The 24,431-nt window shown below is 43.4% G+C and overlaps 2 protein-coding genes across 5 annotated transcripts in view; one reads left to right on the top strand and one right to left on the bottom strand.

Annotated features, from left to right (window-relative positions):
• Window positions 1-13,569, top strand: part of SESN1 (sestrin 1) — a 77,243-nt gene extending 63,674 nt beyond the window's left edge. For 2 of the 4 annotated variants that reach the window (XM_061366773.1, XM_061366775.1), the window contains exons 2-10: window positions 4,361-4,426; window positions 5,331-5,531; window positions 6,554-6,736; window positions 7,482-7,724; window positions 8,976-9,123; window positions 9,961-10,073; window positions 10,309-10,499; window positions 10,749-10,893; window positions 12,454-13,569. In XM_061366773.1, the coding sequence (XP_061222757.1) occupies window positions 4,361-4,426; window positions 5,331-5,531; window positions 6,554-6,736; window positions 7,482-7,724; window positions 8,976-9,123; window positions 9,961-10,073; window positions 10,309-10,499; window positions 10,749-10,893; window positions 12,454-12,540 (1,377 nt within the window). In that variant the 3' untranslated portion in view covers window positions 12,541-13,569. Of the gene's footprint in view, window positions 1-4,360; window positions 4,427-4,546; window positions 4,846-5,330; window positions 5,532-6,553; window positions 6,737-7,481; window positions 7,725-8,975; window positions 9,124-9,960; window positions 10,074-10,308; window positions 10,500-10,748; window positions 10,894-12,017; window positions 12,430-12,453 lie in introns of those variants that run through there. The other 2 variants (XM_061366774.1, XM_061366776.1) reach the window with 2 other exon arrangements.
• Window positions 13,567-24,431, bottom strand: part of ARMC2 (armadillo repeat containing 2) — a 69,029-nt gene continuing 58,164 nt past the window's right edge. Inside the window, exons 17-20 of the mRNA XM_061366789.1 lie at window positions 24,014-24,146; window positions 21,668-21,825; window positions 16,465-16,692; window positions 13,567-15,498 (exon numbers count right to left, since the gene is read on the bottom strand). Coding sequence (XP_061222773.1) covers window positions 16,556-16,692; window positions 21,668-21,825; window positions 24,014-24,146 — 428 coding nt within the window. The 3' untranslated portion in view covers window positions 13,567-15,498; window positions 16,465-16,555. The remainder of the gene's footprint in view (window positions 15,499-16,464; window positions 16,693-21,667; window positions 21,826-24,013; window positions 24,147-24,431) is intronic.

The raw sequence follows: 24,431 nt of genomic DNA, 5'->3' as shown, positions 1-24,431 counted from the left end.
GCTTAACTCGGCTCCAGTGTTTCTAGGTGGAATTTCTGATACTGGGTGTCTGTTTAGAAGTGCCTTTTTTTTTGTTTTCTTCACTTACATTTTGAAGAGGTTCAGAACCAAAGCAGATGGTATTCTGTCACTTGAAGAGGTGAGCTCTTCTAAGTGTTTGCAGTTCAACTGTCACTTAAATTCCATGGGAATCCTGCTCTTGTCAAGGCACTTTAAATAGTTACCTGAAAGTGGGCTTGATTGACAGAGCTTTAAGATACAGAACAGCTGTAAGTAAGTAGAGTGAGATTGTACATTTTTGTGGTTTTAGAGTGGTCTTCTCTGAGCACATACATGCGTGCAGTACAGATTTCTGGTCTGGTTGTCGTCGTGAAGTTGGATGTACTGTAAGAGGGCCAGGCTGGTGGGACAGAGTGGTGACTGGGAAGTACATAATGAAGTCTGCAGACTCATTAACTATTCTGTTTCAGCTCTCAAGAGATGTTTCTTGGTGCAGATTTTCATAAAGCATATTTCCTGGCTGAGAAGTCTCTGAGAAGACACACAGTCTGGTGGTTAGGGCACTAGCCCACGACTTGACAGAGCTCAGCTCAAGCCACCAGTCTTCTGTAGCAGCCTCTGGTAGACATGTAGTGTTTATGTTTCTCAGGTGTGCTTTTTTTAATGGGAGGTAATACTCTTGCCCTACCTCAGGATTGTTGCATGAATTAAATGCATGAGATGAGGTGCTCAGATATGGCACTGATGAGGGATGTGTAGATTCAGAAACTGTAGGTATCTGATGACCATAGGACCCATGGAGATAATAATAGTGGCTGTAGAGAAATAGAAGTTGCATCACAGAAGAGCAAGGAGGAGGCTTTTCTGCGATCCATGAGGGTCTCTGCCAGCACAGTGATACATTTATATGGCTAAAGTCTTGCTTCTCTGTCAAGGTACCTCTGGGAAATGGGCAGTGGAGTGGATTGCCAGCTGGTGAGGTCCAGCTTCCTCCATTAGCTGAGAACTTCTGGGTGTTGAAAGTGGAATCTCTTCTACCCTTGGTGCTCAGCTTTGCAGTCATCAGAGTTTTATGTTCTGGCTTTGAAGATGGAGTGCCTCTGATGTTGTTGTTGTCATTGTTACTATTGTTGTTGTCTCCTCATTTGTGGTTGGCTTTCTGCTGAGCTTGGAGCTGTATCCCACTGCAGAGTTTCTAGGCTGAATGGAAGCGGAGTGGCAAGGTTAAGAAGGGGAAGGTACGAAGCCAGGAGAATTTTGATGCAGAAAACATGGCACTAAGTAGGTCACTTTGGTGACTGACTCTGGTCTGGAATCACAACGAAGGTGCTGCTTTAATAACCAAAATAAATTCTGTTTGCTCACAACTGCTGCTTGTCCCAGCCCGTCCGTCCCGTCCCCCCCCCCAGCTGCTTTGCCAAGTTCTTGTTGGTGTCCCAGGTGCTTCTTCATGGGGAAGGTGCTGGAGAGAGACCTGGTGGTGTGGCTGGTCAGGATTGGGGTATTGCCTTTGAGAGGGAAAGCTGGAGAGTGGTGATTCTTGAGTTGAGTGTATTTGGAAGATGGCTTGGATAGTGAAGGACAACATGGAGCATAGAAATATGTTCAAAATTAAGGGAAGATACTTCTAGTGCTGTTTTGAGTATTATGTCTATATAGCATTTGAATAGTTGGGATACTGGGAGCACCCATGGATGCCTGCTATTTCTCCAGTACTAGAATTTAATTAAATGCTGCTTCTGAAAAAGAAGGGAAGCAGTTGTTAAAAGGTCTGCCACAGCTTGTGAGTGAAGAATAACAACTTTCAGAGGATTTCCAATAGGTCAGATTTTATACAGCTCTCATGACTGTGGTAACCATGGGCCTCACAATAAGAATCTGTTCTTCTCAGCACCCTCTGGAAGGAACGTTTTGCAGATGGGAAACTGAGGCTCATCTTCACAGATCCCTGGCAAGGTCTATGTCAAAACAGAGACTTGAACACAAGTGTCTAGGGTACTAGGCGGGTGCCATGAGGGGGATGGAACTTACTCAATCCTTAAAAAACTCTTTAAGTTGCTTTGCAGAGAGGGTGTGGATACTTCATTAATGTAACCTGTTAGATGCAGTGTAATCAGAGTAGTTTGACTTCTGCAAGGCTGTAAAAAATGTGAAGTATATTGGTATTGATGCATTTTAGATTGTGAGGCAAAACACAGCAGCAGCCTGCTGATAGCAGGTTCTTAAATCTGCTGTTGGTTTGGTTTGGTTTTTTCTTCTTATAATTGTTCTGGGAAAGGAGAAGATTGAAACATGGTGTTCAAGAATTAAACTTCAAGGTATTTCTGTTGGAGAGCTTGATTTGCAGACAACTGCAGACATCTGCTAAGTTAAATGATGTGTACAGACTTTTTTCCCTTGCTGTCATTTGGATGTAAGATGTTTCTCTAATTTGCTGGTGTACTTACAGCCGAGATAAGAACTGTGCTAGGGCTTTGAGGAGAGAGGGTGGTTTTAAGATGAAAAATCCATCCTATGAGTGACATTGCTAGAGACTTAGCTGACAGGCGGAATCTGTTTGTGGATGTTGGGACCCTCAGCAGGATAAAGCTACATCACAAACATTATTGTCCCAGGGAGAATTTGAAAAGACAAGCAGTGAGAGCTGCCCTTTGATCTCACTTTATCCAAATAAGACTTGAGAAATGAAGGCATCTCACTTAGGATTTAAGGAGACTGACAGACTGATGGGCTTCAGCAGTTCTGCCTTAGATCTGCTATGATTGTTTCTGGCTCTCTGAAGCTGGTTTTTAATCTTAGGGGAAAGTTCAGGGAACAGTAACTGATTAATAAAACTGCTTCTCGTACAATGAACTCGTGCAAATAGAGACCTCAGCTAAGACAGAAGTGCAATAGTGAGTGCAGCTGGTACTGCTTGTTACAACAGCCTTTGCCTATGTAGCAAAGTTAAAAACTGCAGTCAGCATTTAGGGACTTGGTTTGCTCTTGAGGCCTGAAGCAGCCCTACATGGCCTGAACTGGCTCAGTGCTCCATACAAGGTATTTATTAACCTAAACCCAGTTGAGAACCTGGATGGAGTTGGTATCATCAGAAGATGATGTGTGGGGGCTATCGGGGCTATGGAACGTTGGCAATGGATAGGTTTTAAAAGGTGACCAGGGGAGAGCGAAGAACAGGTAAGTATCCCTGTTAGTTTATGTATAGCCTAGTGTTTAGCACTTAGCTCCATCCTCAGCTTTAATCCCAGGTCTCCATCTGTCTTTTAAGAGCACTGTGCCATCAGCCTGCCCCACTGGGAGCTCCCATTTTATCTGGGGAAGCCATGCCCCACTGTAGACCTGGCTTGCAGCAAGTGCTGTGCACAGGAAGGAGTGAGCCTCTGGTGATGGGGAGGTGGGCACGTGTGGCTATGCAAGGTGAGGCTATGTCCTGCTTTGGTACATGCCCCATGGACCCTACTGGGTCTTCTGTGAGGGCTGATCGTGCCAAATGCAGAAGCTGCTGTTGAGCCCATGGCTCCCACCCTTCCAGACAGAATGGTTTAACAGGTGGGACACAAATGCACCCAAGTCTTTGCCTTTTGTGCAGTTTGCCCCTTGGCTACAGGAAGGGCACAGGGTGCTGTAGGCCTGGCAGAAAGCTTCATCTAGCCGAAGGAGAGGGCAAGTAAAGAACTTGCTGGAGGGGTATCCTATTCAGCCTCCCTCTCATCTGCAAGGCAACTTGTCCATAGCACGGCTGCTGCTGTTCTGATTGAGCAAACCCCCCTTCCTCCTTCCCAGTGTGAATAGCTTTTTATCCTGTCTTGAAAAGAAGCAGATGCAAATGTAGATCAGGTACTTTCAGCAGTTTAAGAGCTCTTTGAGGTTGGGAAAAAGAAATCTGATTAGGGTTACAGCTGTTCCATTTCCTGGCAGATGCACAGAGTATTATGTGCTGGTGTACTGCGGATGTACACACCACGCACACACACAGCAGTCTCGTTTTGTATCAGTGGCATAACCACACAGCAGACGGCTGTGTACTGAACTCCTTGTCCTGGACACCCTGCCAAAATATGCTTGATGCAGAATTTTCTGTGAACCAGGCTGTAGTGTGCATATGAATTTGTGCATGTTTGCTTCGGTTGGCAGGGCCTTTGTTGTTGCGGTTTTTGTTGCTGGAGTGGGCTAATTATAAAACACTTGTAGAAAACATGATTTGTATTTGTACAAATGGTACTAGTAGAGGTACTCGTGTAAGAGTACCACTAGTACCCAGATAAACCCAGCTCTGAATGCAGAACTCTTTTCCTTCTAGCAGCCACAGCTAAAAGCTGTTTATAACTAAATGCTGAGATGGTGTAATTTTCTTTTCTAGGAACTTGGAATAAGAATTCCTAGACCACTGGGACACGGACCAAGCAGATTTATCCCGGAGAAGGAGGTGTGGTAATGTTTTCAAGTACACAGTGAACTTTATGCTTTTAAGGAACACCCTTTTAGTAGTAACCCACACTTGGTTTCAGGACAGCTGCTGAGCTGTCAAAGATCTTCAGTTGTGATCACATTCAGTCCTGGTGAGACTTTGGCCATGGTTCCAGTGTACAGAAGCAGTGAGAGCCCTGGGGACCTTTGGAAAAATTATGACTCCTTTAACACTGCTGTCTATCATAAGAAACCCAATACTGTTTGCTTTAAGTGTCTTGTTTCCTTGTGAACACCCGGATGTAGTTTCCTACTGGTCTGCAAAGCACCTGCCCCCTGCTCTGGGGCTGCTTTATCTTGAGCTGCCTCTACTGTTCTGCATAACCTGAGAAGTGTCAGTGTTGTGGCTGTTTCTGGTGCTTCTCTTGGGATCATCTGGTAAGAGAATTTGGAGCAGGGGAAACTTAGTAATATGCTTATGGTTTTCTAGGAATTTTAGAGCCTAAACTCTCAATTTCCTTTTATTTCTCTCTCTTGGCATCTTAGCTTTTTTACTTCTTTCCTTCTTTTCCCCATAGTAAAATTGATAATAATAAAAATGTTATAATAAACTTAAGTTAGATCAAATAGGGGCACTGAAGAAAGTGAAGTTGAAACAGTTAAAAATGAGAAGTCAGTGCTGTACAAGAGAAAGTGTAAAGCCAAAAACCTCCTTTTGCTGATAAAACCACTTGTGATCTCCTAAATGAGAGGTATTAAAGGGATTTTATATGCCTTGCCTTATGCTGATTTAATGCCATTAACAGATTTATAACACGATTTCTTTCACCAGGATCTCTGGGATGCTGTGACTAATATATGTATTTGCTATTTTTCTGGTACTTCTTTGACAGCATTACTGATTGCTCTTTCTGTTCACTCAGACAATCCAGGTGGGAAACGAAGACGCCACGATGCATGCACTGTTTGCGGATTCTTTTGCTGCGCTGGGCCGGTTGGACAACGTTACCTTGGTGATGGTTTTCCACCCCCAGTATCTTGAGAGCTTTCTGAAAACTCAGCACTATCTGCTGCAAATGGATGGCCCGCTCCCGCTTCATTACCGACACTACATCGGGATAATGGTATACTGGAACAGAAAGCAGCAAGAGCCACTTTGGCAACAGTCTGGTCTTGTTTAATAGCAATGATTACTGTGTTTTGCAGTTTCTAGTTGGAGAGGCATTTCATCAGGAGCTAAGGGAAAAAGCAGAGTAGGTTTGTTTGTGTCTGGTTTACAAATTGTTTCATCAGAGCAGTACTTTCTGTTCATAGTTTTTGTAGGACTGTGAGAAACAGGGGGGGGAACAAATCTGTTAAAAAATAAGACAACTGTTTCATTTTGATTTCCTTAGTATCTCAGGATCTTTTTCAGGAAGGCTTGTGTGTCCTGTCAAATACACCTCCCTCTAACTAGACAGTCCATCCCATCATCTGTTTCTGAATCTCTACATTCTAAGCAAGTTTTCTGCCAGAAGTGGTTGATTTCATAACTTCCAGTCTGCCAGTTCAGTGGTCTTTGCTCGCTGAAGTTGAATTAAAATCTTGGGCTGTGTCCTAATATGAGGAGTAAAGTGGTCTAGTGGGAGGTGCTTGGAGGGTTCTAAGCAGGGGCTTGGAACTAGATGAGCTTTAAGGTCCCTTTCACCACAAACCACTCTAGGATTCTGTGATTCTATTTCTTTTTTAATAAATGCTTCTGGGTCTGCTGTTTGCTGAAAAGCTGCCCTGAGTCTTTCTTGCTTATATGTGTTCTGAAACCTGCTTTTGTTTTTGCTGGTGAAGATCCACCTGGAGGCAGGCTTGCTTCTTCCCCACTGAGCAGTACTGTGCAGTATGGATTGCTTACTTCAGGTCACACCATAAAGCTATGTCTGTGCTTCTCCCTGGATACAAGCAAGTTATAATGTATGAGGAATAATCATGTTGTGAGAACAGGAATCAAAACAGGCTGATTTGCTAATCTCAACTTGTTCTTACTTCAACCTTTGATCACTGCAAGTCTTATTCTTGAATATTTTGAGGAAACAATGACTTACAGTATTTGTCATAAAGCACCAACTTACTGTAATTGTTTTCAGTATCACAACTGCCTTTTCCTTTCTAGGCTGCAGCACGACACCAGTGCTCTTACCTTGTTAACCTCCATGTGAATGACTTCCTTCATGTCGGTGGAGACCCTAAATGGTTGAATGGTCTAGAAAGTGCACCTCAAAAACTGCAAAATTTAGGAGAATTGAACAAAATGTTGGCTCACCGACCCTGGCTTATCACCAAGGAGCATATTGAGGTAAATCTTCCATGGAGTAATGTGAGTGTACCCTTAGTTATCAGTAATGCAATCACAGATTCTTAGGGTTAAGAACCAGTCAGGGTGAAAGATGTTCTGTGTTACTTTTTTTCAGTGTTGTATCACTGCGATACTGTGCAATATTGTGCCCTTGTACAGCTCATGTGAGGCAGGGTGCTGGGCCAGGGGGGAGGGCGTGCGCTCCACCAGAAGGCCCCAAACCTCCCACTCTTTCCTGCCTGAAGGGGAAGTTGGGGCTTGAAGCTTCTTGTCAAATATAGAGCATTCCACCACCCACAGGGACATGATGGAGGGAGCCCAGCCCTGGTGCTGAGCTTTCATGCAGCTGGTACACAAGGAGTTGCCAGGGTTTGCTGAGACTGTAAAGGCCAGTTGAAGAAACATGCAACTATTGTGCTTGCATCTTCCACCAGAGGTGTGAAATTTCTGATGTCAGTCTGGCCTCAGTACAAACCATATGGTGCAAAGTGAAAACCCCAACTGGTTGAATAGCTGAAGGCCAGAGAGGGGAGAGAAGCCATCTCCTCTGTGGCTCAACCACATGAGTCTATGGCTGGCAGGTCTCCTGGTGAGGGCACTGAGCACGCTACTGGCAGCAGAGGGTTAGGAAGCATATGTGGACATTGGAAGAATAATTCTACCTAGTAAAGAAGTGTGGTGGTAAACTGCATTAAGGTGGAATCATTTGAATGACTTTAATACTTCTCTTGTGTTACTTTTAAAGCAACTTCTGAAGACCGAAGAGAACAGCTGGTCCCTGGCAGAGCTCATCCATGCAGTTGTTCTCCTCACACATTACCACTCCCTTGCTTCTTTCACGTTTGGTTGTGGAATCAGCCCAGAGATCGACTGTGAAGGGGGTCACACCTTCAGGTCCCCTTCTGTCAGTAACTACTGCATGTGTGATATCACAAATGGTTACCATGGAGTGGATGAAATTCATGCCAGCCCAACTGGAAGTATTCCAGTAAGTACCTGTCTGCACAAGCAGTCTTGTTCAGTAGCAGTAGTTTCTTTGTAAACTTAATACATGGAGGGTGCCTGTCAGTGTTCAGTGAGAGTGGGGTTGATGAACCTAATGCACATGAGCGCCAGCTAGAAGAAAGATGTTTAGGAGAAGCTGTAATGACACTGCTAAACTAGGGGGAATTACCAGAGGGCCAGACAAAGATACAGTCTCTAAGTTGTCTGTTTTTTTGGTCTCTTGTCATCATACTAACAAACTGAGACCACTCCAGATCTCAGCCAGTTTATGATACATATCCTGAGCAGCAGTAGCCATGAGTGCTTTTTCCATGGGTGCTGGGGAAAGTTGGCTCTCCCTTGGATTCCAGTTTTTGATTTTGCTGCCATGAGGTTTCTTGTGATACATCACAGACCACGCCAAATTCTCTGTCTCTAAATGAGTATTCCCTGCCTGCAGCAGTTGTGCTTGCTGATATGTACTTGCTTCCACGTAGTGAAGAGCACGATGTGAACCAAGCATTGGTTGAAGAACAGCAGTAACAGGGTATTTTCAGTGCAGGTTCCCTGCTGTGAGAGGTCACTGCACTGCTGTGGGTGCCGTTTAAATGTTCTTTGCTGGAGCTTGCTGCTTCTCTGAAGGAGCAGACTGCAAAAGTCAGAGGGGAAAGGGGCAGAAGTGTATAGACTGGAGATAACTTTGCTATGTGTTGATGGATTTTTTACAAGACCAGATGTTGAATTAACAGTGTGTCGTGGTGTTGAAACAGCTCTTGTGAAATACAGTTATCTTGCACTAGCTTTCCTTTGAGGCTTTGTTAAATCTGCCTTTACATTCACTCTTCCTTTTTGCCTTCAATATGTTTCTTTGTGAGCAGAGAGGAGGGAAAATTCAGTTGGGCAGTAAATTGTGGTTACTTCCTCTATCAGAATTTCTGTTACAGCTCCTTGGTTTTCAGTTATTAAACATTTAGATGAAGTAAGAGAAATTAATTTTAGTGTGAGAACCACTTGTTCCCAAAAGCTGTGAAGCTAAAAATATGCTAAAAAATACCAGGGATCTAATTGAGAAAAGATAATGACTAAATGTGAACATTGGGTCAGTACAGATTTCTTTTGAGAATTGTTTTCCTCAGGAACTCAGTACTTGAAGATGTAAATGAAGGATGTAAGTTGTGTTTTAATCCGATTTCTTGATGATTTCTGTCACAGTTCTTGTGACATGGAAATAAAATGCTTCTCACTCCTTTTCAAGTCTACAGAGTCTGTCTGTGAAGTTGAAGCTCTAATGGAGAAAATGAAGCAGCTACAGGAGTGTAGAGATGAAGAGGAAGCGAGCCAGGAAGAGATGGCTACACGTTTTGAAAGGGAGAAGAGAGAGAGCATGTTTGTCTGTTCTTCAGGTAGAAATGCTGTAGTGTGTGTGTGTGTACTTAGACTTTCCCAAATCACTTGAAGAAATACTTCCACAAAAGGGAGGGAAAAATGTTATTAGACGTGTCAAAACCACCACTGTTTCTTTGAAGGGATGAAGGTTGGGGTGCCTTGTTTTCTTTCAAGAATGCCTCAGAGCAAAGTAGTGCCAAGATCTGTGGCCTCTCTCAAAAACACCATAACACCCACTGGCCAATATTATGTTTAACAGAAATTTCCAACAGAAATAGAATCTTGAGAGAGAGAGAGAGAGAGAGATTGTAAGAGATTTAAACATATCACAAGACATTGTAAAAAGAAGCCCTTACAACAAGCAGCTATTAAGAGCATGTGAAAGGTTGCCTTCCAGACAACTGTGAGACAGTACTTCATCTCTTACAGGTTTAGGATTGTTCACTCTTTAACAGTTCCCTCTGAAATAAACTTGGTGTGGAAGTCTTAGAGATCTCTGTTTTGGAACAAGAGCTTAGTAAAACAGATTTTCCCTTGATATTTTCACAGGCCTCTTGAGCTAGGAGCAAAGCATCCCCTAGGCATAGGGGACAAGATGAAGAATGGCAGACAAAAGAAAGGGGAAAAGAGGTGTTTGTCTGTAAGAAAGAATCAGTGTTTTTCATGGAGTTGCCTCTGAAATCCAGAGCTGCAGTGACACTGAGCTGTAACAAAAGCTTTTAATACAGGTAGTCCAGGGAACCTATGAGTTTAGTTAAAAAGAACAGAGACCCCCATTCTTGTGCAAGAGTTCTGCTAGTACACGTCCAGTCTGTTCTTACTGAAATGGCATGAAATTCTGCTTGAATTTACAGAAGATGAAGAATCAGCACCTGCAAGAGATGTGTCTCGGCACTTTGAGGACACCAGCTATGGTTACAAAGACTTCTCCAGACACGGGATGCATGTGCCCACCTTTCGTGTTCAGGTAACAAGGCTGGGCGTTGCTCTCAGGAGGCTTAGGGGGCTATCAGTTTGCTGTGCCAGATGCCAAACCTGGACATTGCTAGGCTGTAATTTAGTGCCCCATGGATGCAAAGGCTCAAAGCAAGCAAATGAACACCCCCACAGATCACCTGCCCCAAGATAAATTGCAGTAAAGCACTAGGTGTGCACAAGTTAATTCCTGAAATGCTCCATTCTCCATTTTTACTTATTCTAAGGATTATTCCTGGGAAGACCACGGCTATTCCTTGGTTAATCGTCTTTACCCAGATGTGGGACAACTACTTGATGAGAAGTTTCACATTGCTTATAATCTGACTTACAACACCATGGCCATGCACAAAGATGTGGATACCTCAATGCTACGACGAGCTATTTGGAACTATATTCATTGTATGTTTGGAATAAGGTCAGTTTTACTGCTTTTGTTCTAAGCAAACACATCAGACTTGTTAGCACTGGCCTTCTGTTCTTTATCAGATTGAAGCAAAGTTATTTATAGCAAAGATGCAGGTATTTTTAAACATAATTTTGTCTATGGGAGAGGGTCAGAGGTACAAATTACACAGTAATTTATTTTGCCATAGGAACTTAAAACCACTGCAAGTGAAATAACTCAGTCTTGAAAATGAAAGTGTTTTTCTTTCTTTCTGAACAGATATGATGATTATGACTACGGTGAAATTAATCAGTTGTTGGACCGCAGCTTTAAAGTTTATATCAAGACTGTGGTTTGCACTCCTGAAAAGACCACAAAAAGAATGTATGATAGCTTCTGGAGGCAGTTTGAACACTCTGAGAAGGTACGGTTTGCATATGGGCCATAGGTCCACTTGCCACACTTAACAGCCACAGCCACCCAAATAGCATTGAGGCTTTTAGCTGGTGTTGATGGGATTCTGCTCACATCCAGTAAATTCTGTAGGAGCTATAGTACTTCCTAGGCCGAAATAATTTATTTCCTACTGCATGTTTGCTAGCGAACAGCTGACTCAGACTGCACAAGCTCTGAACTGTATGGGAGGATAAACACGTTAAGTGGCGCAGCATTCCCCTTGGCTGTTGGCTGGCAGCTCCTGCGCCCCAGAGAGGCTGCAAGGTGATGTGAGGCTCTCAGACCCAGAGCAGCCACCATCCTGGCCCAGGGTCTTTGCAGTCCAATGGTCGTTTTCAGGCTGAATGGCCCATAGCTGTTCCTTCGTGTTAAAGCCTGAAGTCTTGCTGCTGGGTTACAGTCTGAACTGCACCTCCCAGAAATATGTTGTGCTGTTAACTCTTGGACATCAGCTCCATCAAGTTCATAACCTCCAGCTCTTTGGAAGAAAAGCCCACTTAAAAATGAATGCTGATACAGTTCTGAGACATTAAGTGTGCCTTAATCAGTGCTCATATCATTGGAGGCTCTATTTCTTGCTAAACTTGTGAAAATAGTTTAGAGGTACCCAGTAATAATAGGGTACTATAACCACACTGATTTAAGGTTGTTCAAGTGAAATACTATACGTTTGCTTTGGTTAGACTGAAAGCTTTTCAAGCACACAAATCCGTATTTAAAGCCCCAAACTTTGCATCTCCAAAGCCATCAAAATCCAAAGATCATACAGGTACATGTCACTGAATGCCATCACCATCCATCCTCATGGAAGGCAGCACACGCAGCCATTCCATGCCACAACAAACTCACACCTGACCTGCTGTCAGTGAGAGAGTATTCTTCACCTTCTTCCCCACATGGTTTCTGATGTCATCCTCAAAGAAATACAGTAAAGACATGGAAGAGATGAGCTGGGGAACTTCAGTTCTTACCTCGAACAGCTACTGTCTCAATAAAGACAATTTTATGGCATGTTACCTTGTACTTCATCTCAGCTCACCACTCCATCCTGTTCAGGTGATAATTACCTGTGTGTTTCTCTCTGTCCCACAGGGGCAAACGACCTTATCACCTCCTCCTTTGTTAACAACCCCCTCTGCTCCACAGGTACCAACTACCCTTTTGCCTTTAATTGATTAACTTTTAAGCTAAATTTGAACAGTTATTTCCAAGCTGTGCACAGTCTGCTGCTGCAGAAGGGCTTGTGTGTTTGAAAGCTGCTCTGTTTTTTCCAGCTAAACCAGTTGGTCTGTTAAAGGGGACTGCCTCTTCCTGTGACCCTGCCCCGCTTAAGGGTCTCTGTGACCCCATACAGACATGTTTGCTCAGTCTGCTCCCTCAGCAAGCTTTACAGATAGAACTAATTATCTGGGTAGCCAAAACACAAAGTGCTGCCCCACTGCTGCTGCTAATAGGAAACCCACAGCCCCAAAGCCGTCCTTTCACTATGAGCACACGGCTAAAGTGCAGCTTGTTTTCTTTCCTAAAGGTCCATGTAAATTTGCTTCTGGTAGAAGCTCGGATGCAAGCCGAACTACTTTATGCTCTGAGAGCTATTACTCGCTATATGACCTGATATCTCCGGCTGCCTGTCGATGTTGGAATGTTCTGCAGCTGCAGTGTGGCGGAGGAAGATACAAAGCCTCAGGACCAATGGTAGCTCTAAGTTATGATGCCCATTGTGCCATAACTCCTTTAGTTTCAGCTATTTCCATGTTTGGAATATCACTGCTGCTGCTCAGCAGTGAACGCTTGGCAGTTGAAAAAACAGGGGTGTGTGGCAGTGCTGCCTGCTCCTGGTATTTTGGCTTTAGACAGCACAGGACTCCCTGTGAACTTGTGGCAATATAGCAAACGATAGATGCATAGATCTTGTGTTAAGGCAAATCCAATGGGAGTTGGAACGTGAACAAAGTGGGACTTGATGATATTTGCTTTCCCTATGAGAATAATTTTAGAAAAATCTTGATGCTGCTATTTGTGCTGGTGAAGTGAACAGCCCCGGGCTGTTCCAGTTAAGCTACAAGTGAAAGTGAGCACTGCTATTGTCTGAGCCTTGTTGTGTGTGGTTTCGAACAGCCTTGTTATTTAGATTTCTTCTTTAATCAGAACGAAACCTCTTCTATCCACACTGATCATCTGAAAGATAGCAGTCAGTTTTCTTAAATAGTTTAGCCTTAAAGTGCTAAGGGACAGCTGCCCAGCATAATGTGGTGAGCTCCAAAGTGCAATGGGCTTCCTCTGGGAAGCAGGGGACTCATGTCCTCAGAGCTCTCTCGAGATGGAACTGCGCAGTGTCGAGTGGCTCCTCATCCTGTTTGTCAAGGATGAACCAAGGAGGAGCTAGGACAGGTGTGGGAATGTGTTCTAGGCTGCCAAACAGTCCTAATGTATTACGTGCCCAATGCTGGTCTTACTGATTTTTGCAGTTGCTTAAATAACTAGGCTAAACCCATCTATTTTTAGCAAATCGGAACATGATTACAATGCTGACGTTTAATACACCGTGGGTTTGGAGAACACATGAATACTTTTGTATGAGTGTGAACTGCTTTTTAAATTTGTCAGTATTACTGGTATTTTTTAAATAAAGGTAACAACTTTTTCTCCTGGTGTTTCTGCGTGGTTGAACTTTGCACTTCCGTTCTTGCTGGTATACTGGGAAACGGTTCAGAGACCATTGTAAACTGTTGGTAACTGAGGAAACATACTGGAAACGGCAAAAGGAAATTTTTTGCAGTTGAGTCTAAAATGATGGGAGAAAGCACAGTTTAAAAAGAACATAGTTTCAGTGAAGATCTAAATCTATAGTATAGTGTTTTCATGCTTCCCATAGTCCTTCACCCTGTGTTGAGGAATACTCTGTCATACTGGGTTTTCTCTTTCCTCCCAGGTAATGGGCAGAGATTACATCCGTATATTTATATAGTCACCTATTTTCAATAACCAGCTCTAAATATTATTTTAAGAATTGAATTAAACTGATTTTAAAATCCTCTTGTAGTTAACTTAGCTCCGTCTCTGGCTGCTGATTTCCATAGCCTGGTGCCAGAAGGGCACCTGCCATTGGAAGGACAACCAGGCCTGCGCAGCTAGACTGAGGATTTTATGGCAAGAGGTAACAGGCAGCAGGAGGAGGGTTTGCCACCAGCAAGTGACAAAGCCATTTGGACACGCTCCTACTGCTGGCTGTGATGGGGGTTACCCTCTGAGTGTAGAAACCCCACCTGCTTACAGTAAGGAGCCTTATCCATAAGGCAGGAAAGAAACAGATTTTCCCAAATCCACCAGCAGAATGAAATCAAGATTCCTGTCCCTTGGCCTGATTCTCAGTTAGCTCAGACTGGTTGCTCTGAATACAGAACATTCTGAGAAGAGTTTTAAGTTTATAGTCCAAGAAGCTAAAATATCTAAAAAGATCGAGGGGAGAAAGATTAATAAACTGTCAAAAAATGTGACTAACAGGAAGCATCTGCTGTTTCCTCTTAACTAAAAATACAGGATTTTTAATGTTCCACAGCCAGAGCAAAACTTTCCTGTGTAAGGCCACAGCATAAAGCTAAGCTCTGCCTGCCTAAGGACACAGCATTTCTCCAGTCTGCAGGTGGAGTTTCTGAAGCACCTGATTCTCCAGTTGCTTTCTGGGAGTGGTGAAAGGTTGACAGGAAATTTCTGAGAAGCCTGAACTGGCTGTTTCTGTCCTGTGCTATCCAGACAAACACAGGTACCTGCAGACACACTCTGCCTTCTCAAGCAGCAAATACTGCAGCATGTGTGTGCCACTGGCTTCATAGGGTCATATTTTCAACCACAGCAGTAAACACAACCTGCAGCCAACCCTAACTACGCACTATGCTACTTTGGAGAAGAGGCCTGAAGATGGTTGGGCATTTTGCATGCTGAGGCGTTTGTGGTGCTAAGCAAAAGAGACCAAGCCAAAGCCGTTAAGTACAGTGGCAACCAAAGTCAGTGAGGTTAGTCTTTAAACAAGGAAGGGTTGAGTTGCCAGATGCTTCATGAGTGGTGATCACTGCAGAGAGCAGCAGCTGTGTGTGACAGCAGGGCAGGAGGGAGAAGCCACAGTGCTGCTTTGGCCACTGGTGTGGGCTGCCCTCCCCTGCAGGCTTTAAGCCCTCATGACTACCAAGCAGCTCTTACAGAGCCTCTGCACCACTCCCAAAACCAGGACCATGAAATCTGTCCTCCACCTGTTCCATCAACAGCAAAGAAGTCCCTGAGAAGCAGGAATCTAAACTATGAAGAAAGTTTCCCTGCCCTTCTACTACAGCTGTGCTTCCCAACCTCGCTTCATCTCCTCACCTGGAAGCAGAGGTCCAGGCAATGTCAAAGATACAGCAGTGCCACTGAGGTTGCTCCAAATCGCTGCCTCAAACCAATTCCTCCAGCCTCTCTGAGGGGATTGCCAGGGGAAGACTTGCTCTCCTGACACACACAGCACAACACAAGGCTGCTGGCCTTCAGGATCACAGCCACGAGCCCAGCAACCCCTGCTCAGTGATTTGTTCTTAGTGATCTGCGGTCAGAAAAGAGGCAAATGGGTCAGATATGTGAAGCTTTCTCTAGCCAGTCAGGCTGTTAATGCTTGAGGCCAGTGATGCACCTGCTGAGCAACACAATTACACAAGCAACAACACTCTGAAAGGATGAAAACTGTGAGCAATAAGACGGCATCTGTCAGAAGGAACGTGAAGGATGCAAAGTCTTTTCGTGCCCTGTGGATGGAAACATGAGCCCAGGGGAGATGGCTGGCCAAGACAGTCTAAGCAGTACAGGCATACGGGCCTGGGAACGTGGGAACAGCTGAAAGAACAACACACCAGAATACCTAAAATCCCCACTTACATCAGGGATAGGGGCGTTTTGCCTTAAGACTGAAGTCCCAATTCAGAAAAGCCTCTTTCCAACACAGCTGGACCTACATCCCACAGACACCAAGGCAGGAGCTAAGATACCCGAGCCACACAGTATCAGGTAGAGAAAGGGGGATTTTGCAAAAGAAAAGAAAAAAGGAAGCAGCTTCCCCCTGGCCATGGACAGCACTTGATCCGGACAATGAAGCTCAGGATTTAAGAGCAGAGTGCCCCAATAGCATTTGGGTTACTCTTGCGGGAGAATTCACAGAAAGTAAGAGTGTGTCAAAGCCTGTAGGCAAGCTGCAATTCCAAGCATGTAACACACTTTCACAGTGCACAGCACTTTTGGTACCACAGAGGCCCACTGGTACCACTCAGTGGTAATTTACCTTTTAAAAATGAAACGTTCAGCAAATAGTTTCATTTCATTTTCCCAGCCAAGAAACTATGCAATTAATAGACAGATCACACTGAACAGCTGCTTCATCAGCTTAAATACCTTGCAAAAAGTAATTACACATGCAAAAATTGGATGGAAGCTTCTCAACAGGTAGGATCCAGTATATAAATTCCAGGCTTTACTGACTTCTTAAAAATTCAATTGCCACACTGTCCAAAACACTTACCAATGGCAAAGTACAGGTATATTAGAAATGTAAAGCTGGTCAATCTATAACACCAAAAAAATAGGACTGATTAAAATGGAGTAATAGCCAGTCACAACTGGAAGGCTTGATGATTTTGAATTCTATCAAGAAGTTTTTCTGCCACAGGCTTGAACTCTCTTTCCCAATACAGTTTGTGGTAGTCCCTTACATCTCCGTTGAGGCTGTAATCCAGCGCTAGTTCTGCATCTGTAATCAAAGAAAGTATTATCAGCAGTTCTGAGTAAAAATATACCCAACTATGTACTTTATGGCCACAGCACATACAACTTTTGCAGCCCAGAAAGCCAACCGTATCCTGAGCTGCATCAAAAGGAGCGTGACCAGCAGGTCGAAGGAGGTGATCCTGCCCCTTTATTCTGCTCTCGTGAGACCTCACCTGGAGTATTGTGTGCAGTTCTGGTGTCCTCAACATAAGGAGGACATGGCACTGTTGGAACAAGTCCAAAGGAGGGCCACGAGGATGATCAGGGGACTGAAGCACCTCCCTTATGAAAACAGGCTGAGAAAGTTAGGGCTGTTCAGCCTGGAGAAGAGAAGGCTGCGTGGAGACCTCATAGCAGCCTTCCAGTATCTGAAGGGGTCTATAGGGATGCTGGGGATGGACTCTTCATTAGGGACTGTAGTGACAGGACAAGGAGTAATGGGTTAAAACTTAAACAGGGGAAGTTTAGACTGGATATAAGAAGGAAATTCTTTCCTGTCAGGGTGGTGAGGCACTGGAATGGGTTGCCCAGGGAGGTTGTGAATGCTCCATCCGTGGCAGTTTTCAAGGCCAGGTTGGACGAGGCCTTGGGTGACATGGTTTACAGCGAGGTGTCCCTGCCCATGGCAGGGGGGTTGGAACTTGATGATCTTAAGGTCCTTTCCAACCCTAACTATTCTATGATTCTAACTTAGCATTTGTGTACGTTGGTGGATTCAAGACAACTCTATGTGGAAGACAAACTAAGCATCACTATCTGAGGGACTTGATTTAACTGAAAATAAAGGATGTTAAGGTCAGTAGCATGCTAAAAAGGATACTGCAAGTTCTTCTTATTCTCACACCTCACAGGTGTAGCTAAACTGTATCCCCAAGATCAAGCATTTACTGTGGCTGTCAGCCTGGAAACTACTGGAGTTTTAACATCACCCACAGCAATTTTGCTAATGTAAGCAATCAGTTCATCTGACTACAACTATGTTTTTCTTGTCACAAATTGCTCTGCTAATCTGGTTCATTAAGACTTTCAAATTGTGTTTACTATTACACTGAGAAAACCACACTAGTTACTGTATCACTGATGCCCTCTCTTCCTCACAAACTTCGTAATTAAAGTGGTAGGATACTCTTAAGAGATAAGCCATGTTAGAAATGACAGGAGGCCATCACTCGTTATTCCACATCCATTTCACCTGGTACTGGATGAAACACAGACACAAACCCTTACTGAAAAGAAGAAACCAGTCTGCAACCCGGAGCTTGCTCCTGACTGATAATGCTGAACAAATGTTTTCATACAGTTTAGGAGAAGGCTATTTTTGACAGCCTTAAGGCCACAAATGTACCTAAAATGAAGATACAACCCTGCACCCAATGGGCAGTGTGACTTATCTTTGTCCTAGGCTGTGAATCTGTTCAATAAATAATGCTGTAAAGGGAGCTCACTGCACATTGAGAGCAGGTAAAAATACAACTCTGAAGATAAAATATGGGAACCTTCAGCTCCAAGTTTAAGTCAAACTTTGTGTAGAAGACAGATGCTCAAACAGCAATTATCCCCATTTAAGCAAATGCCAAGGTGCCTATGCAGAGCATATGGCCTGAGCTGCCACGGCTATGAAAGAAGAGATGATGTTACTTTAGCATGGAGATGGGCTCCATTTCACATTTACCAGTAACTGCAAACAATACATGACTTCTGTGCCACTACAGTGTTCCTAAATGAACAAAATTAAAGAGATGCTGATGGTGAGGTAGGTTCCAGAAGGGGTTCTGCATAAGGAGAAGATGCCATATAGAGGATTTCTGTGAAAAAGAGGAAGAAAAAGTATTTCAAGAAAGAAGACATGTCATACCTCTGCAGGAAGAAACCCTATAATCAGAGATAAAATCCAGCCTCAGATATCAGATCTATATTTGATCATAGGTCCTGTCCAACCCAAATTATCCTCTCGAGCAGAGCCACCATAGATCAGGTTGCTCTGGTCTACATACTGTTGAGTACTGAGTATCTCTGAGGATGAAGACTCCACAGCCTTTCCGGGCAGCAAGTAACAGTGCTTGGCCCCTCCCATGGTGGAAACTTCTTTTCCTAATATTCAATTGGAACTTTTCTTATTGCAACTTGTGCTCCAGTACCTCTTGTCCCATTTAATGGCACCACCCAACATACCTAAAATGAATCTCAGCAGCAGAGAAGTGAGAGGAAGAAGAGGAAGATAAAGGATTATGGGTTTTGTTTTCAGGGAGAATTGCTTTGCCTACTCCTGAAATGATTGTTCTAGCCAAAGTAACTATCTTCTAACATGGGGCAAAAGACATTACTCTCTTTTATGATACAGCTGTGTCCCCCAGAAGTTGATTGAATGCTTATGGAATCACTGAGGTCAGGAATTCTAGTCTACCAGAACAAGGGTCAGAAACAGTTCAAGCGCTGAAGTGTGGAACCAAACCGGTATGCCTATCTCCCAAAGTAGAATGAAGGTAAGACAGGATAGGCGAGGCCCAGTGTCCCACATCTAAGCTGTGCATCCTCAGAGAATTTAATTTTCCCACGACCCTCCTCCAAACTAGCAAACTTGGGTACTGGCCAAACAGCATATGAACTGGCTGCGAGCCCAGGAGCGAGACAAGCACACGGGGTCTGCACGCTATGAGGGAAGCACAAAGCCAGAGTACAGACTGCCTGCAAGGGCTACCCATCCCTATAACTGGCAAGACAGAGGCCAGGAAACCCTGGAAGCTGGTATCCTGCCATGTAAGAGTCCATGTGTACTGAGATTCCAAAATAACCCCCTTGAATTGATAGTGCAAGTAAAGGTGAACAGAAGAAAGGTCTGGAAAAAAAAAGAGAGGTAGAAAGGAGATTTCACTGAACAACCAAAGAGAATAATGTTCTCAAGACAGAGGCTCATCTCCACTGCTGCTCCTGGGGGACAGAGGCAAAGCAAAGCTGCTGCCAGGGGCCTGGGAACACCAGCCTGCAGCTGTGAAACTCAAAGGCAGCTGAAAGAAGGCAAATGATAGTGCCACTGGAAAGCAGTGCCACTGCATCCCAGCTGCTGGGAGCAGATAGGAAAAAAGAAAAACAAAGTGTGCTTTTTGTCCAGCCTTTCTTGGGCCCAACATCTTTTGAAGCTATTTCCACTCCCTTTTGGCTCCCTCATATCTTTTTTTCATCTTGTGCCAGGTAGGGGAAAGAAAAACAAAGGGGACAAGGCCAAGCACAGCAGGTGAAGTGAGGTGTCTGCTGTGCCATGCTCCACTTTTTCCGTTTCCTGAGGGTGTGCTGATGCTTAAGTACAGTCCACTGACTGTCAGCAGTTGCCTCCTGCTTCCTGAATGATAGAATCAGAGCAAAGACAGTTCAAGGCTGTTACTGGATACAATGGGAGGAGGAAGATGTAGGACAATATTAATCAGCTGCTATTACTAAAATTTGTTGGCTCTTAACACATAGAAGAACCAGATCCAATAAGATGCGCTTTTTCTACAGCTATTCTTCTGAGCAGTGTGAAGACAGACTTGCCTTCTCATTTAATTGTGACCTACTTTTAATTAATTGTCATTACAGTTGCCTTACAATTGCAACTGCAATTCTACGTGAACTTCCAGTTCACTAAAGCTGTACCAGTTAATGAGACTTCCAGTTACTACCCAGCCTAGATTCTGCAATCAAATTAACTGCTGGAATAAGCAGTGTTAAATGGAGAGACAAAAATAAGTAAGAACTTTCCTGGACAAAGACATATATTTCTTGCTGCATGCCAGAAAATTCAAGCATAACTGTGGCTGTAAAGTGTGGAGTTCTGTTTCAGAATGTTAGAAAGTGCACTAATGATCTTGAAACACAGGATTTTCAGATAAATAGATGGAATTACTGCTCACATTAAGATATGTTCCATCAAAGCAAGGAATGTAATGCAAGGAAAGATTACAACAAGAATAACAGTAATTCTGGCCTCACAAATCCACCCACTTTTCTGACTGTCTAGAACCAAACCAGACCACTGGGATTTCACTTTCTGTCTGGGTCTGACTAACACACAGCCTTCTCCACAGCAAGCATACATACATCTTGATTAAATTTCCAATTAAAATAAAATCAGAATTAGTTAAGGTTTGCTTCGATTTCATTTACATTTTAAAGATCTTGTTCTAAAAGGTAATTGCAACTGACCTACTCAAAATAAAATCATATCCAAAGCAGTGCTCATAAAGGAGGAAAATTGTGTATATAGTGACTATATAGAACTATTACATAGCAATTAAACTCTGTAAAATTTGAAGCAAACACAAATGTGCAGCTGAAAAGATCCAGGTGGATAAGCAAATCAGGGTCTTAACATTCACCTGTCGGCACCTTCCAGCCTGTGTCTGTGAAGAGGCACTGCCTCCCTTGCTTTAGGGAGCAGATGAGAAATTCTCAAGATGTTGTCCTTGCCCACAAGGAGATGATGATGGGAAAGGAGGGCGGCCAAGGGGCTGAGCAGCAAGCTCAGCCTGTTTTACCACTCAGCCCTTAGGCTGAGGGGAAAAGCCACATTCCCTGTGCGTGCTGTGTGGTAACCAGGTGCATCACAGCTGAGCCCCTGCTTCTGTCAATACCTGCAGTGCTTTGAGGCCAGAAGGGCCCACATCCAGTGAAAAGTATGTTTTGCACTGAAGGTCTATGGGATAGTTGGCTCAAGCAGGCAAAGAGGCAGCTGGTGACAAGCATTAGCAGCATGCTAACTAGACAAACTATAGTGGGGAGTGACAACAGCCAATTCCACCTTGGCAATCCGTAAGATCTGGGGGAATGTGCTGAATGGCAATGAACCAGTGTACTGCTGGATAGTCCACACCAGCCAACCACTTAAAGCTGCATGACAGACTTCCCACCCAAATGAATACTGCCTTGATTTTGCTCTATTTATTTCCTTTATTAGGAAAAGAGACCAAGATTATGAATCTCACCTAAGAGTGATGTGAGCAGCACCAGCAACGTCTCAGTATCTTCTCCAAAGCATGAGGCCAAACTTGTGATATTCTCACTGTAGTTCCACAGGGTTTTGCATATCAAACAAGCCAGCTGCCAATCTGATGGCCCAAAGTCTTGTAAACAGTCAACTAACCTGTCGGTATAAAAAAATCCCAGTGTTTTGCTCCAGGTAGTTTTCCTCTAAGCCCTTCAAAATCTGCTAGTCTAGAAATGTATGCAGACTCCATGAAAGTTTGCAGGAAAATTCTCTATTAATAAACTCAAGATGCTACTTTCTCCCCCAGTAACTTCTCCTTCCCATTTAGTCTAGCTCCCTAGGGATGTGAACGTGCCTTTTGTCTACACATATATGCATTTGCCTGCCTGCATCTGTCTATCCCCTAGAACGTTTTAACCCAACTGACCAATTCCAATCACACACATCACAAATGTAACAATTTCAAAGACACGAAAATTCTATCAGATTTCATGACTATCTGTAACTGTCCCAAATCCATGGCTACCAGTAGAGCAGAGACTGCAATGGGAGTCGAACCTCATCAGGCGCCAAGAATTCATCTGCAACAGATGATATGAATGCAGAAAAAGCTTTGGTCAGAATATCCAGTTTATTACACATCAGAGAATCTGACCAGAAGACAAATCCAAAGGAATTTACTACTTCCATGACTCACAGAACTACCTTTAACATTCAGTGAAGCCTGACTGTTCTGCGGATCTTGCCCTTTATTATATTTCCTCAACATGTGCTCCTCCCCTCCACTGGGAATGCCAGTTTTATTAAGGACCATTAGGTTCTTGACCTTTCTCCCACTCTCATTTCCTTGCAAGTACCAAATGCAGGCTAGATCATAAGCAGGACTCTGAAATTAAGCTGTAAGTTTTCTGCCTGCACCAGCTATCCAGAATTCCCATTACCAAACAGCAGTGTTCACAAGTCCCACGGCAGCAGAAGTAAGTAAATGTTTTCACTTGCTGTCCCTAGTGACCTCTCATAATAGTAACCCTTCACTGCTGCTCTCTTCCCCAGCCCTATGACCTTCTCTTTCTACTTCACTGTGAGATTTATAATCTGGTGATTAGTAAAGGGAACACGGGATAACTATTACGTTCGGGTATGGCTGAAAATAGCAGTAATTGAAAAGCAACCAAAAGAGGTTTGCTCTTTCTCTCCTCTCTGAAGGCAGTCACTGTGGAAGACCGGGAGGCATACAATGAAAAGCCAAATGGATTTGCCCTCTTTTTCTTTTTTAAGTTTAACTCTCTGATGAGACTAATTCCATGTTTTATTAGGGCCACCATATATTAATACCATAACCTCATTTTCAAAAATCCACAGAGCCAGTTGGGCATAGTCAGGGTGACCTCCTTAACAAACGCTTCCAAATTCTCTAGATTTATTTCATGATGTTACTTTTTCCCCCTTCCTTCTTCACGAATCTTCAGAGAGAGTACAGACAGTTCTATATTCTACAGAATATAAATTTCTCACACTTATTATTCAATTTGCCTCTAACATTTTTATTCTTCTCTTTCAGCTTTATATTTGGTCTGGTAACTAGAACATGGGAAGGGAGGATGAGCATACTATGCATAGTTTATATTGTAATAAAAAGTAATTATATGATGTATGAACAAGAAAGCATTTGAAAGTTAGGTGTACGGTTGCGTAAACGTAAGCTGTATCAACTGCTTTACAAGCACAGCAACACGGTCTTTCACGTTGCTCCAATTAAGCTGGATCCGCTATTATCTGAGCATCAAGGCCACAAGTGTTGCATCCACAGTGGGTTTTCAAGACCTAATACCTCTTACAATACAAGTGCCTTAACCTTGAACTATTCTGCTGCGCATGGCTACATCAGGTAGTTTTCCCTACAATACTAAGTAGTTACAAAAATGGCAAGAGACCATATGGTATATCCTAGTTCCTGAAGTAATCTTCACGCTTACAACAGATGATACACATTAATGGTGCCTATTAACTGTAGCCCACATAGGGTCCAGTTAAGTCAAGCATGAGCCATGCCTTAGTTGCTTTGTTGTATGGTACTCTCCTCTGCTGAATCAACCAGGAGGCTTATTGGGACATTATGCTATGGGGTTTGGCTCTGCAGTAGGCTAAATGATTCTAATTCTTTTGCAAAAAAACATAGGAAAAAAGATGAAAGGCTCTTGAAGAGTATTAGATGCTTACGATCTATTTAGTATATATCCTTATTAGAAGTTATTTCCCACAGTAAAAAAAAAAGAATCTGATTGAAACTCTTCGGCCAAACTACTCAAAATTGCCTTTTTCATAAACATAATCAGGAACTTACTTTCCAATTCCTCCTTCCTCCATCAGAAATGCTCGTTTGTTCTTATCTATTGTGAGATTGAGCAGAACTCCACAGGCAGAAAAACAGACATCTTGCTTTTTGGCATCAAGCAAAGCAATCACGAACTTGTGTACTGTATTGTAAAGGAGGAGACAGTATTACTGGAAAGATGGACTTGCGTTACAAGTGGCATTACAACATCCTTATTAAACTTGTATACTCAGAAAGCAGTCAAATGCAGGGTGCCGTACCCAAAAATTTAACCTTGTAGCATACTACTGTGACATTTGTAGAGTAGGCACACAACCCATTGTAACAACCATCATGCTGAACACCAGTTTTCTTCAGTACAACACATACAGAGTCATAGTTACAAAAACACACTGACACAATGTGAAAACCCCATCAGAAGAGGTTA

The sequence above is a fragment of the Neopsephotus bourkii genome, unplaced genomic scaffold (genome assembly GCF_033783945.1).
Source record: "Neopsephotus bourkii isolate Nb327-2 ecotype Australia unplaced genomic scaffold, CSIRO-AGI_Nbou_v1 NB_1358, whole genome shotgun sequence".
NCBI classification, from domain to species: domain Eukaryota; kingdom Metazoa; phylum Chordata; class Aves; order Psittaciformes; family Psittacidae; genus Neopsephotus; species Neopsephotus bourkii.
This window is presented reverse-complemented; position numbering and strand designations above follow the sequence as displayed.